The sequence below is a fragment of the Bacillus rossius genome, chromosome 3 (assembly GCF_032445375.1).
Source record: "Bacillus rossius redtenbacheri isolate Brsri chromosome 3, Brsri_v3, whole genome shotgun sequence".
In the NCBI taxonomy this organism is placed as follows: Eukaryota; Metazoa; Arthropoda; class Insecta; order Phasmatodea; family Bacillidae; genus Bacillus; species Bacillus rossius.
Genome location: NC_086332.1, coordinates 111,092,998 through 111,107,655, shown reverse-complemented (window position 1 = coordinate 111,107,655; position 14,658 = coordinate 111,092,998). Strand labels below are relative to the sequence as shown.

The following is a 14,658-nucleotide window of genomic DNA, read 5'->3' as shown; positions in this document are numbered from 1 at the left end:
TATAAAATTATTATTACATCTAGGTAAATAATCGAGATATTTTAATTATTAATGAAAATAAGTAACCACTGAATTTAACTAATAATTAAACAATTTATAATGGAAATATATAATACTTACAGAAGATAACTTCATTTATATAAATACACTTGAAAATACTCTTTAAAATTTATTAACAAAATTTCTATCACTAATATTCACAATAAATAAACGTTTTTAATAATATGAACCAGTATTTAATGTAATTCAGTAATATATATATAATTATAAGCAAACATTTTTTATTTGTATGTAGTCTTTTTTCATCTTATCAATTATTCGTTGCATGCTACGCGCGCATCTTATAAATTTTAGTCATTATTTTTTCACAACGTTCCTAAAGAATTATAACATAACTTCACTTATGTATAATTTGTATGTAGCCTGTTTTCAGCCTGTCATTTTTTTTATATACTGCGCCCGCATCATAAAAATTCACTCTCACTATTTTTCCATAATGCACCCAAATAAGTGTAACTTAAAAAAATTCATTAAATTTGAATCCAATACTTAATTCATTATGCAATTTTATTTAGCTGTAAGGGGCCTAAGCCACCCGTTGAAACTTATGAATATAACAAACACTTTAATTTAATACATAACAAGCGGATTAATTGTCCCTGGTAAATCAATAATCTTCCTGGCTGTTGATTTATTTAATACACACTTTCAATAGACTTGCAACTCTTGATCGTGACAAAACCACACACAGTTGGTCGTGTGAAGATATATTGAACAATAAAATATGCATTTCTTTATTTCGTATTTCATTGCATATAAAGGTTATACCGAAAAAAAATGAGGGAAAAACGATTCATCTACCTTATGACAATCATCCAAACACAAAAAGACATAAAGGAAGATAATGGACATGCATATGGAAATATTATGGTCATGTATATGGAAAGATAATGGTCAAACATAATCATTCACACTTAGAATCATATATTTAAGATACTTAACTCGCCGATGATGTGCAGGAAAATGGCTCACCCAACACCAAGATGTAGTTAAAATATTATCTTTGCCCCACGGACTCGGCAGCAATGCTAAGAAGAACAGGTTAGCAAAGAGCAATGAAAAAATAGCCTAAAGCATTACTCAATCAATAAGTCAGTGATGAGTATAACTATTTATTTATAGGATTTATTATTCAATAGAATTTACATATGCATCGCTTTTTCAGCACGATGTCCGTATACGTGCCCAACGTTTTTTTAAAATAATATAAAAAAATAATCTCGTGGTTATCAGTTTTGTTAGCTGCCGCATTTCGTAAAAAAACATTGTGGAATACAAGAAGTAATCTCCCACCGCAACTCGCTATTCACGCACACTGCTGTCAATATCGGGAACTAATTAATACCTGGCCGCAGGACGCACGAACTCGCCTGGAATGGTTAATAACGTCGTCGCCCGGCGAAACCGCGCTACTGCCAGCCCGCCTTCCATGACCTGCCGGCCCGCCTTCCACGACCTGCCGGCCCGCCTTCCACGACCTGCCGGCCCGACTTCCACGACCTGCCGGCCCGCCTTCCACGACCTGCCGGCCCGCCTTCCACGACCTGCCGGCCCGCCTTCCACGACCTGCCGGCCCGCCTTGCACGACCTGCCGGCCCGCTTTGCACGACCTGCCGGCCCGCCTTCCACGACCTGCCGGCCCGACTTCCACGACCTGCCGACCCGCCTTCCACGACCTGCCGACCCGCCTTCCACGACCTGCCGGCCCGCTTTGCACGACCTGCCGGCCCGACTTCCACGACCTGCCGGCCCGCCTTCACGACCTCCCGGCCCGCCTTCCACGACCTGCCGGCCCGCCTTCCACGACCTGCCGGCCCGCCTTCCACGACCTGCCGGCCCGCCTTCCACGACCTGCCGGCCCGCCTTCCACGACCTGCCGGCCCGCCTTCACGACCTCCCGGCCCGCCTTCCACGACCTGCCGGCCCGCCTTCCACGACCTGCCGGCCCGCCTTCCACGACCTGCCGGCCCGCCTTCCACGACCTGCCGACCCGCCTTGCACGACCTGTCAGCCCGCCTTGCACGACCTGCCGGCCCGCCTTGCACGACCTGCCGACCCGCCTTGCACGACCTGTCGGCCCGCCTTCCACGACCTGCCGGCCCGCCTTCCACGACCTGCCGGCCCGCCTTCCACGACCTGCCGGCCCGCCTTCCACGACCTGCCGGCCCGCCTTCCACGACCTGCCGGCCCGACTTCCACGACCTGCCGGCCCGCCTTCCACGACCTGCCGGCCCGCCTTCCACGACCTGCCGGCCCGCCTTCCACGACCTGCCGGCCCGCCTTCCACGACCTGCCGGCCCGCCTTCCACGACCTGCCGGCCCGCCTTCCACGACCTGCCGGCCCGCCTTCCACGACCTGCCGGCCCGCCTTCCACGACCTGCCGGCCCGCCTTCCACGACCTGCCGGCCCGCCTTCCACGACCTGCCGGCCCGCCTTCCACGACCTGCCGGCCCGCCTTCACGACCTCCCGGCCCGCCTTCCACGACCTGCCGGCCCGCCTTCCACGACCTGCCGACCCGCCTTGCACGACCTGTCGGCCCGCCTTGCACGACCTGCCGGCCCGCCTTGCACGACCTGCCGACCCGCCTTGCACGACCTGTCGGCCCGCCTTGCACGACCTGCCGGCCCGCCTTCCACGACCTGCCGGCCCGCCTTCCACGACCTGCCGGCCCGCCTTCACGACCTCCCGGCCCGCCTTCCACGACCTGCCGGCCCGCCTTCCACGACCTGCCGGCCCGCCTTCCACGACCTGCCGACCCGCCTTGCACGACCTGTCGGCCCGCCTTGCACGACCTGCCGGCCCGCCTTCCACGACCTGTCGGCCCGCCTTGCACGACCTGCCGGCCCGCCTTCCACGACCTGCCGACCCGCCTTGCATGACCTGTCGGCCCGCCTTGCACGACCTGCCGGCCCGCCTTGCACGACCTGCCGACCCGCCTTGCACGACCTGTCGGCCCGCCTTGCACGACCTGCCGGCCCGCCTTGCACGACCTGTCGGCCCGCCTTCCACGACCTGCCGGCCCGCCTTCCACGACCTGCAGGCCCGCCTTCCACGACCTGCCGGCCCGCCATCCACGACCTGCCGGCCCGCCTTCCACGACCTGCCGGCCCGCCTTCCACGACCTGCCGGCCCGCCTTCCACGACCTGCCGGCCCGCCTTCCACGACCTGCCGGCCCGCCTTCCACGACCTGCCGGCCCGCCTTCCACGACCTGCCGGCCCGCCTTCCACGACCTGCCGGCCCGCCTTCCACGACCTGCCGGCCCGCCTTCCACGACCTGCCGGCCCGCCTTCCACGACCTGCCGGCCCGCCTTCCACGACCTGCCGGCCCGCCTTCCACGACCTGCCGACCGGCCTTGCACGACCTGTCGGCCCGCCTTGCACGACCTGCCGGCCCGCCTTCCACGACCTGTCGGCCCGCCTTGCACGACCTGCCGGCCCGCCTTCCACGACCTGCCGACCCGCCTTGCACGACCTGTCGACCCGCCTTGCACGACCTGCCGGCCCGCCTTGCACGACCTGCCGACCCGCCTTGCACGACCTGTCGGCCCGCCTTGCACGACCTGCCGGCCCGCCTTCCACGACCTGTCGGCCCGCCTTGCACGACCTGCCGGCCCGCCTTCCACGACCTGCCGACCCGCCTTGCACGACCTGCCGGCCCGCCTTCCACGACCTGCCGGCCCGACTTCCACGACCTGCCGGCCCGCCTTCACGACCTCCCGGCCCGCCTTCCACGACCTGCCGGCCCGCCTTCCACGACCTGCCGGCCCGCCTTGCACGACCTGCCGGCCCGCCTTCCACGACCTGTCGGCCCGCCTTGCACGACCTGTCGGCCCGCCTTGCACGACCTGTCGGCCCGCCTTCCACGACCTGCCGACCCGCCTTGCACGACCTGTCGGCCCGCCTTGCACGACCTGCCGGCCCGCCTTCCACGACCTGTCGGCCCGCCTTGCACGACCTGTCGGCCCGCCTTGCACGACCTGTCGGCCCGCCTTCCACGACCTGCCGACCCGCCTTGCACGACCTGCCGGCCCGCCTTGCACGACCTGCCGGCCCGCCTTCCACGACCTGCCGACCCGCCTTGCACGACCTGTCGGCCCGCCTTGCACGACCTGCCGGCCCGCCTTCCACGACCTGCCGACCCGCCTTGCACGACCTGCCGGCCCGCCTTCCACGACCTGCCGACCCGCCTTGCACGACCTGTCGGCCCGCCTTGCACGACCTGCCGGCCCGCCTTCCACGACCTGCCGGCCCGCCTTCCACGACCTGCCGGCCCGCCTTCCACGACCTGTCGGCCCGCCTTGCACGACCTGTCGGCCCGCCTTCCACGACCTGCCGGCCCGCCTTCCACGACCTGCCGACCCGCCTTGCACGACCTGCCGGCCCGCCTTGCACGACCTGCCGGCCCGCCTTCCACGACCTGCCGACCCGCCTTGCACGACCTGCCGGCCCGCCTTGCACGACCTGCCGGCCCGCCTTGCACGACCTGCCGGCCCGCCTTGCACGACCTGCCGGCCCGCCTTGCACGACCTGCCGGCCCGCCTTGCACGACCTGCCGGCCCGCCTTCCACGACCTGCCGGCCCGCCTTCCACGACCTGCCGATCTCGACGGACAACACTCGCCCTCACGTCGTCCGACTGCTGTCGAGGTTCGCAAGTGACACCGCCGCGTCGCTGAGTTTCAACCAGACACCCCTACTTTTATGTATAGTAGTTCAATTTATGAAGATTTTTTTTGTTTGTTTCTTGCTGATTATGGACCTATGCGAAGAAATATTTAGAAATTGTGATACAGAAGTAAGTTGAAGTTTTACGTTCTGCTTATGTACTTTTAGTTAGTGGATATAAAGTAATCGGACAAAAATTGTATTTATGAATAGTGGCCTGATTTTTACAAATAGCAGGTAATGTGGGGAATTTATAGTGAAGAAAAATAACACCAAATAAGTTGTGGAATGCTTTTTTAATGAAACATTCGCAGTGTTACAATAGAACAAATAATTGCGTGAAATATATCCCAACATGACAACTATTATTTATTTAAAAAATAATATTTTCAATGTTTAGTTATTTTGTAATTACAGAGTATAAATATCTTCCCATGTGTGTGTGGTGTCTGTTGATAACGACTAAGCTGAATCCCATAAAGCCGACATAAACAACCCCCATCGCGATTGAATAATAGACCTACAAATTTGACACCAAACATTTTTCCAAGTATTATTACGCCTTTTAAAGCCATTATAATCTTGAAAAATATTAACATTATTTTGTGATTGAATTCGAAATAAGGTATTGCTACAACTAATGAAGTTGTTTTCATATAAATTGTAATATTTCTTTTGCGTAACGCATTTCTCGTGTTCTTTGAAAATTGAGTTTCACATCTAAATTCATTATCTGTGGTTTCAAAAGTATAAGTAGATTGACCTACTATTACCAACATTTGTATTATGATCTGTAAAGGTATTTGTTAATATTAAAAACAAAAATTACTTTTCGTTTCTTCAAAATTTTGATAACTAATACATTAGAACTTCTGATTATATACTTTCTTAACAATATTTGAAGTATTTTAAACATACTAAAGGCTAGAAACATTTGAAAAAGTTTTGGGACAATTAAAAAGTATATAATAAAATATGTCACGAAATGGTGGTTAAAAAATGTAGTCTATTTAGATAGACTAGATTTTTAAATTAATAGAAAAAATATGGGTGGGATTTGTAAGTGCTATACACAATTTAGTTTTCATTTAAAAAAAAAGTTTTTCTAAACAGATACTCTTGGCATTTTTGTAGACTCTGTAAGCCGTTTTGTTAAAAAAAAATTATTATTTAGTACTTATTACTTGAGAATATATATAAAAAAATACAAAAGCCAAATGATTTGTCTCTCATCAGCATGTGTACATTGAAATAAAAATGAAATGTTTGTTTTATTATTTAGTTCGACTACGTCTGGTGTAATGAAGGCGTTTACATCTTCTCTTACTATGAAACACTACCTGACAAGTGACGCAAGCAACATAAAATTATAGCTATTAAACTTGAAAAGTCACTTAGTGTGTGTTCTCCTTTAGTTAAAAGTGGGAAAACTTTATACATAAAACCTTTTGCTGTTATATCATTCAGTTGTTAAAAAAGCAAAATAGTGTAAATCTTTAAAATCCTAATAAAATGTATTTCGCAAAAATTTATTTTGTTGGTTTGAAAAAAATTGGTGTGTACTTTTTGTAAAAATTGAATTATTTTCAAAACAATTCATGTAAAAGTGTTGAATGCTATATTGAAACAAATTATCATATGTGGTTATTATACCACGTAAATACTTAATCGATAATATTTTTAAGATATAGCTAACTATATAATTTATGGCTTAAACTAAGTTTTTAACTCTAGAATAATTTAAAAAAATACAAAACACCTAATTTATTTTAAACAGAAATTAATTGGATTCATGCCAAACTTGATTAAAATTAAGTTATTGGTTTAAATAATTGGGTATTCTTATATGAGACAATATGTATTTATTTTTGTTTCTGACAATAGTTTCATTGTTTGTGTTTCATGCAAAATTTCAAATAAAAATGATAAAAAGTAACTAAAAATAATCCTTTCTCTATAATTCAAGTACGAGTTATAAAATCTTACATTATTAATAATGGTCAAATGGCTCAATTTTTCTATAAATTGTGTAATTTTTTTTCCAATGATTAAAAAAAAAACCTTACTGACTTAAAGTTTTTTTAGTGCAATTAATATTTTTGAAGCTTTTCTAAAACGGGGCTTAAGTAAAGTGCCAGTGCCAGTTAATAAATTTTCACGTAACTTAAGTTTAAATGAAAACACATTGTTAGGAACGCAGATGGAATAGCGACGCGCAGCAGGTACGGAGCTGGCTGGCAGCCCTGCACGGCCACTGGCGTCACGCGCCGTCCACTGACTGTAAGGCATGCCACGCGTGCCTGGCCGGATTACAAGGGTCCTCGCTACACCCTCCCCCCTTTCGCTCCCCTCGCACCTTCCCGCCTCAGGCCATTGTCAATGACTGTTTTAGCGGCCTGGGAATTCTGCGGGTTTCCCGAGGCCGCCACGCAGAGTGGCGCGAATAAACACCGCCTTTCTGGACTTTTCGCCCAAGATGACGCGACACTTCCAACCTTCCCAGTCGTTTCCAGAAAGGTTGCCAAGTGTATAAAAGCAGCGACGCCGGCCTCCGCGAGAATTCCGAGCGAAGAGCGGGGAGTGGTGCAGCGGAGAGTCTCCCTCTCGGTGATACTGGCGATACCTGTGTTGATCAGGAGGGGTGAAGAGGGCAAGTGGCCCTTGCTGAGCGAACTGAACCTATCGGGAGGCGATACCTGCGAGTGAAGGCCTGGCGAGCCAGTCGAGTGCGACGAGCGATAGTTGGGGACTGCACTGCGGCGCGGCGTGGGTGAGTGTGCGAAGGAAGCGGACAGAGGCGGACAGAAGAGCGAGCCACTGTCGAGCCAAGCTCCAGTGGGAAGTGTTGTTTCAATGACCAGTGTAATACTAATTGTTGTGGACAGAGATCTTGGGCGCATTAATTAAATTTATGGTGTAGACATTATAAATAAATAAAACTGAACCAATTAATTGGGATATACATTACAAACCCAGTTTTCTCCCAACATTATACTAATTACTATATTTATCATGGCAAAATTACCAATTTAATACAAATCAGTCAATTAATATGTTATCAAATATGTTATAAAAATATTTTATTGAGTAAACTAATCAAATCCTCAATAAGTAATTTTAGTTGTTTCCCCTGAAAATTTAAATCTTTTGGTGATATTTTTTGGGTTAGCTGCAGTTTGTGTAATTTACGTCGCAATGATAACTAAACTTAGCTCTAATAATAACACAGGTAAAAACTTGCAAACAAATTTATTTTTTCTATATTTAAAGTTAACTCGAAGGATTAAAATACCGTATTCCATGAAAATTGTCACATGGTCCAGATCCTAGATAATAGTTAAATATATTATCTTGGAATAACATTTAACTAGAGAATTTTTGGGGTGTAATAAATGTTTTGAACACATATATTTTGCAAATTTTGTCTAAATTAGTAATTTTTAATGTTCTAGTGTTTGCAAACAATTTTGACTATATTTACAAAATTCATGTCTATAAGTAGAAATGGTGTGGATAAGTATGTCATTCATTTCATCGAGATCGGTTAAGCGGGCGAAATGTTATTGGGATCGAAGACATGCAAACACTATCTACAGATACGTCAATAAATACGCTAATAATCATAACATACAATATGTTTCATATCAACAATGACACCGCCTGACGAGAGAAAAAATTAATTAAATTGTAAAATGTTCCCCTAAAAGGAATATTAATGAAGTTAGTTGCCATCAATGGGCCCGCCTAGTCAGGGGTGTATTTGTTAGTGAGGCGGGATGATAAGTGTGATACTCGTTGGTGCTTCTAGCGCGGTATCGCCTCTAAGTGCTAGGCTATGGACTGGCGCGCAGTATTTTCGTCATGCATAGGGCAAGTATGATATTTGAGCGGTAACCATTACACGAGATGGCGGATAAATGACCATAAAGGTTGAATGCAAGTACCTTGAGTGTTTCAAGAATCTTTACCGGATGTTTCATATCTAAAAAAAAATTTTGAAACCACCCGTTTTAGCTGTTTACATTCTTATAAAAATACAGTTAAAATACGAAATCTGGAAACAGAACTACTCATACGCCCTCAGTATAATCTTAAAAGCTTTTTTTTTTTTGTAAACAGACACCAATCGGATACCTTGAATGGTTTTTAAATCGAGTATTTTTTTTCTGAAGCTCTGCAAACCGTATGCGTAGCCAAAAAGGCATAGTCCTTAAAATTAAACGTTAGAACTAAATTTGCTTTATTAATCAAAACGTACGTGTTGCTAAGCAAGCGATCCGAGAAAGATGTTTGTTAAAACAGATATACCTATTGCACCTAAATCCTGTATCACATGATGAATGGTTTCATAGAGGCTGCGATAAAATATTTTAGGTAACCTTCTGTGTCGCCTTGCATTCAGGCTGCTTTGGCCTTTTTTGGAAGTTTTCAAATGTTGAATGTGTCTGGTGTAGGCCTAAATTGGGCGCGAGCGAGATTGAAATATAATACTGAAATATTGGTCATACTTGACATAAATTACTTTTAAGTTCCGCTTTTATAATTATTGCAGAAAAAGTGGTAAAACTGCAGGAAGAAGAGCTTAACGAGTTTATTAACCTCTGAAACTGTGGTTTCGGGCAAACTTCACACACATATTTTGCCATATATTTCAAAGCAATATTTCTGATGGTATTGTGGTATTTTACCAATGTTTGGTTATGTAAACTAGTGTACTCTCCACATTAATCCTGTATCAATATCAGCAGTCAATATTTATCCTGCTTTAACTAAACAATTAGTAACAAATATAACTAACATTTACAACACTACAGTGCCCTACTGCTAGCACCCGGTTTGCGCTCTAACCAAACCTTCACATAAATTTACACCGTAACATTGTAAGAAAAATTCCTCTTAAACGACCAGTGGTCAGCTAAAACTTACACAGCAGCTACCACCGCAGTCTATAAATATCCTAACACCGAAACTTTCATGTAATCTTCGACCGTGAAGACACAGTGGACCATCAACTAAACAGAGAGCTCGTTCTGTTGCAATAAAAGGCATTAACTCACAGAGACTTGGCGGAAGACCCAGTGTATTATGAATTAAAATGAGTGCTTGTGGTGTCACAGCACGAGGCATTAGATCCCCAAGGTACACAGCGGCTCGACAGAAGACACAATGGATCGTGAACTGAAATGAGGTCTGGTGGTGTCAAGCACGAGGCACAAACTCACTACGGCTCGGCGTAAGACACGGTGGATCATGAACTAAGAGAGGGCTCGTGGTGTCAGCACAAGGCACTAGCTCACCGCGGCTCGGCGTAATACACGGTGGATCATGAACTAGGAGTGGACTCGTGGTGTCACAGCACAAGGCACTAGCTCACCGCGGCTCGGCGTAATACACGGTGGATCATGAACTAGGAGTGGACTCGTGGTATCACAGCACAAGGCACTAGCTCACCGCGGCTCGGCGTAATACACGGTGGATCATGAACTAGGAGTGGACTCGTGGTATCACAGCACAAGGCACTAGCTCACCGCGGCTCGGCGTAATACACGGTGGATCATGAACTAGGAGTGGACTCGTGGTGTCACAGCACAAGGCACTAGCTCACCGCGGCTCGGCGTAATACACGGTGGATCATGAACTAGGAGTGGACTCGTGGTATCACAGCACAAGGCACTAGCTCACCGCGGCTCGGCGTAATACACGGTGGATCATGAACTAGGAGTGGACTCGTGGTGTCACAGCACAAGGCACTAGCTCACCGCGGCTCGGCGTAATACACGGTGGATCATGAACTAGGAGTGGGCTCGTGATGTCACAGCACAAGGCACTAGCTCACCGCGGCTCGGCGTAATACACGGTGGATCATGAACTAGGAGTGGGCTCGTGGTGTCAGAGCACAGGGCACTAGCTCACCGCGGCTCGGCGTAATACACGGTGGATCATGAACTAGGAGTGGACTCGTGGTGTCAGCACAAGGCACTAGCTCACCGCGGCTCGGCGTAATACACGGTGGATCATGAACTAGGAGTGGACTCGTGGTGTCACAGCACAGGGCACTAGCTCACCGCGGCTCGGCGTAATACACGGTGGATCATGAACTAGGAGTGGGCTCGAGGTGTCAGCACAAGGCACTAGCTCACCGCGGCTCGGCGTAATACACGGTGGATCATGAACTAGGAGAGGGCTCGTGGTATCACAGCACAAGGCACTAGCTCACCGCGGCTCGGCGTAATACACGGTGGATCATGAACTAGGAGTGGGCTCGTGGTATCACAGCACAAGGCACTAGCTCACCGTGGCTCGGCGTAATACACGGTGGATCATGAACTAGGAGTGGACTCGTGGTATCACAGCACAAGGCACTAGCTCACCGCGGCTCGGCGTAATACACGGTGGATCATGAACTAGGAGTGGACTCGTGGTGTCACAGCACAAGGCACTAGCTCACCGTGGCTCGGCGTAATACACGGTGGATCATGAACTAGGAGTGGACTCGTGGTATCACAGCACAAGGCACTAGCTCACCGCGGCTCGGCGTAATACACGGTGGATCATGAACTAGGAGTGGGCTCGAGGTGTCAGCACAAGGCACTAGCTCACCGCGGCTCGGCGTAATACACGGTGGATCATGAACTAGGAGTGGGCTCGTGGTGTCAGAGCACAGGGCACTAGCTCACCGCGGCTCGGCGTAATACAGGGTGGATCATGAACTAGGAGTGGGCTCGAGGTGTCAGCACAAGGCACTAGCTCACCGCGGCTCGGCGTAATACACGGTGGATCATGAACTAGGAGTGGGCTCGTGGTGTCAGCACAAGGCACTAGCTCACCGCGCCTCGGCGTAATACACGGTGGATCATGAACTAGGAGTGGGCTCGAGGTGTCAGCACAAGGCACTAGCTCACCGCGGCTCGGCGTAATACACGGTGGATCATGAACTAGGAGTGGACTCGTGGTGTCACAGCACAAGGCACTAGCTCACCGCGGCTCGGCGTAATACACGGTGGATCATGAACTAGGAGTGGACTCGTGGTATCACAGCACAAGGCACTAGCTCACCGCGGCTCGGCGTAATACACGGTGGATCATGAACTAAGAGAGGGCTCGTGGTGTCACAGCACAAGGCACTAGCTCACCGTGGCTCGGCGTAATACACGGTGGATCATGAACTAGGAGTGGACTCGTGGTATCACAGCACAAGGCACTAGCTCACCGCGGCTCGGCGTAATACACGGTGGATCATGAACTAAGAGAGGGCTCGTGGTATCACAGCACAAGGCACTAGCTCACCGCGGCTCGGCGTAATACACGGTGGATCATGAACTAAGAGAGGGCTCGTGGTGTCACAGCACAAGGCACTAGCTCACCGTGGCTCGGCGTAATACACGGTGGATCATGAACTAGGAGTGGACTCGTGGTATCACAGCACAAGGCACTAGCTCACCGCGGCTCGGCGTAATACACGGTGGATCATGAACTAGGAGTGGACTCGTGGTGTCACAGCACAAGGCACTAGCTCACCGCGGCTCGGCGTAATACACGGTGGATCATGAACTAGGAGTGGGCTCGTGGTGTCAGCACAAGGCACTAGCTCACCGCGGCTCGGCGTTATAGAGGTATTTGAGAAGCCCTCAATAGAAATGAATTTTATGTTTATTATTTTACTTCTTACCTCTATGACTTTGTCTTAGTCCTGTTATGAAGTATATTTACCAGTATTGTATCTCTATGGTCAGGTCAATTTGGTTTTACTCTTTAAGTATTTTCATGTTTTATCTAAGTAATAATTTTATGAAATGTCTTTGCAAACATTTGTTAAACGGCGACGAATAGGAAATGAGCTTACACCTTTTAATATTGTTTTTGGGTCATTACTGAGGAAAGAGTATATGTGATTGGACGCTCGACGGCGCATATATTTTATTTAAAGAATTTAGTATTTCCAGTGTGATTTCGGAGAGTGTTCAATAGAGAAAGCTTTGACTGTTTGAAACAAATTGGAACTTGAGTTTCTGTTCTACTATCGTGGGAGAAGGATTAGAGAGAAAGAGCTCCGTGATTTAGTCATAAATGAATGTAAGAATATCACGTAAAACATTGGTACGACGACTGAATAGCTAGAATCTACGTGAAATTGATGATTTTATAATAAATACCGGAACTACACAATGAAGAAGAGGTAGTTACCGATGTTCGAAGCTCTACTAAAGAATCGACGACGACGATAAGTTTTGACTAACAGCATAAATAGAACTGGATCAACGACGAATTAAGAAGAAAAGAAGAAAAGGACTATCAATCTTCGAGATGGAAGGAGTTCGACAGCGGTAGACGGCATCGTAGACGGTGTACCGGAGGACATCATCCTTCTAGACGACTCCAGGTGACCGACGCCAGTCCTGCTGGAGTACCAGCAGCACGAGAGGAGGTGCATCGAGACGGAGACCCAACCAGCGACATCGGAGGAGAGTGAGATCTAACCAGCAACATCGGAGGAGAGACAGGGGTTCGTAGAGGTTTTCCACAGCCTCTTGGTATTGTAACGACGCGACGAGGTTTGTTTGCCCCATCCCCGAATTAACAAGAACAGCGAGAAGTTACCTGTCCTATTTTAATGGCAAGATATCTTAAACTATGATGTTTACGATCAAGACCTAATTTGAAACTCGCAAAACAACTTAATACTACTTAACTACGTAAAGACTTGTAGCTTGTACATACTGGACCTGGTTAACTGACCTTGATCAGTAATATGTACGATATCAAAGTTAAAATCTGTTAAAGTCATTAATTGTCTTGAATGTTTAAAGAATAGCCCCAGGTCCAGAAGTCTTGAGACAGTTTGATCTACCGAAAGAGACTGAGCTAGTAAAAACAAAGAAAAGACTAATTTGCCAGTTAAAATGTGTTTCAATAATATTTAAAATATTGACTGATAACCAAACTATTATTCAGTGATACAATTACGTAAAACGTAATTAGTTCTGAAAGACATTTAAGTATAACGGATATTGAAATTTTGTTTAATGAAAAACCTATTTAAACATGAATAATTGTCTCAAAGGTATTTGTATGTTACTTGCTAATCATTGACTCTGTCACTTTTCATGTTACAGTTGGATATGTTGCAAAAGAGTATTGTCACCCATACAACCATGATTTTGACCCTAGTAAAAAGTTAAATTTTCATTATATTTTATTTTTCCGATTGATAACCATACTTACATATCATGTGTATGTTAAACCAGATAGACAGAAATATTTAGCTTGGATTGTCTTGAAAGAATAATTAGTTTTTATTACACTGAGATCAGCAGTCATAGAGAAGTTAATGCTTTTAAACACACTACTTATATTTGTTGATTTTAAGGTCAGAATACTTACACCAAAGAGAAGGAGACATACTGCTAAGGAATTATACGACATTTTATTGTTTGGTATTCACACTGAGTCAAACTACACCAGTACATACAACTTGAGAATAATTTATTTTCACTATCAACATAACAAGACATATTTTAGTTAATATTCTGTAGAGGTTAGTAGTTGTGCTACATACCCAATCACAGCACTAGTACTTTATAGAGTTTTCACGGCGCCCAACTAGACCACATTTTACATTATAGATATTGGCATTTTAGTAAATATACTCCATAGAGTAATTCTGAAAATACTTATAGAATTTTTGATCACCCAACGGTGGCACACCCTTTTGAAATTTTGGTCGCTCATCCTTGGAGCTGTCTGAAAAATAACAGAAGAAAAGGGAACATTCTGAAAACACTTCAGAATTTTTGGCGCACAACGTGTAAGCCAACGTTAGGGACTATTTTATGATCTTTTTTTTGAACAACTCAAGACACTTTGAAAAATACAGACAGTAATTTTATTTTGTCAAGATGACAGACACAGGTAGGAAGTCATATTTTTTGA

The 14,658-nt window shown here is 46.9% G+C and overlaps 2 protein-coding genes across 3 annotated transcripts in view; one reads left to right on the top strand and one right to left on the bottom strand.

Annotated features, from left to right (window-relative positions):
• LOC134531133 (protein turtle) overlaps positions 1 to 14,658 on the top strand; it is a 423,117-nt gene that overhangs the window by 134,047 nt on the left and 274,412 nt on the right. The window lies entirely within an intron of this gene.
• On the bottom strand, positions 1,470 to 8,933 carry LOC134531359 (collagen alpha-1(I) chain-like). The gene is made up of 3 exons (XM_063367058.1): positions 8,911 to 8,933; positions 2,819 to 4,657; positions 1,470 to 2,766 (listed from the first exon to the last, which is right to left on the bottom strand). Exons 1-3 carry the CDS (start codon positions 8,931 to 8,933, stop codon positions 1,470 to 1,472), a joined length of 3,159 nt encoding a protein of 1,052 aa, XP_063223128.1.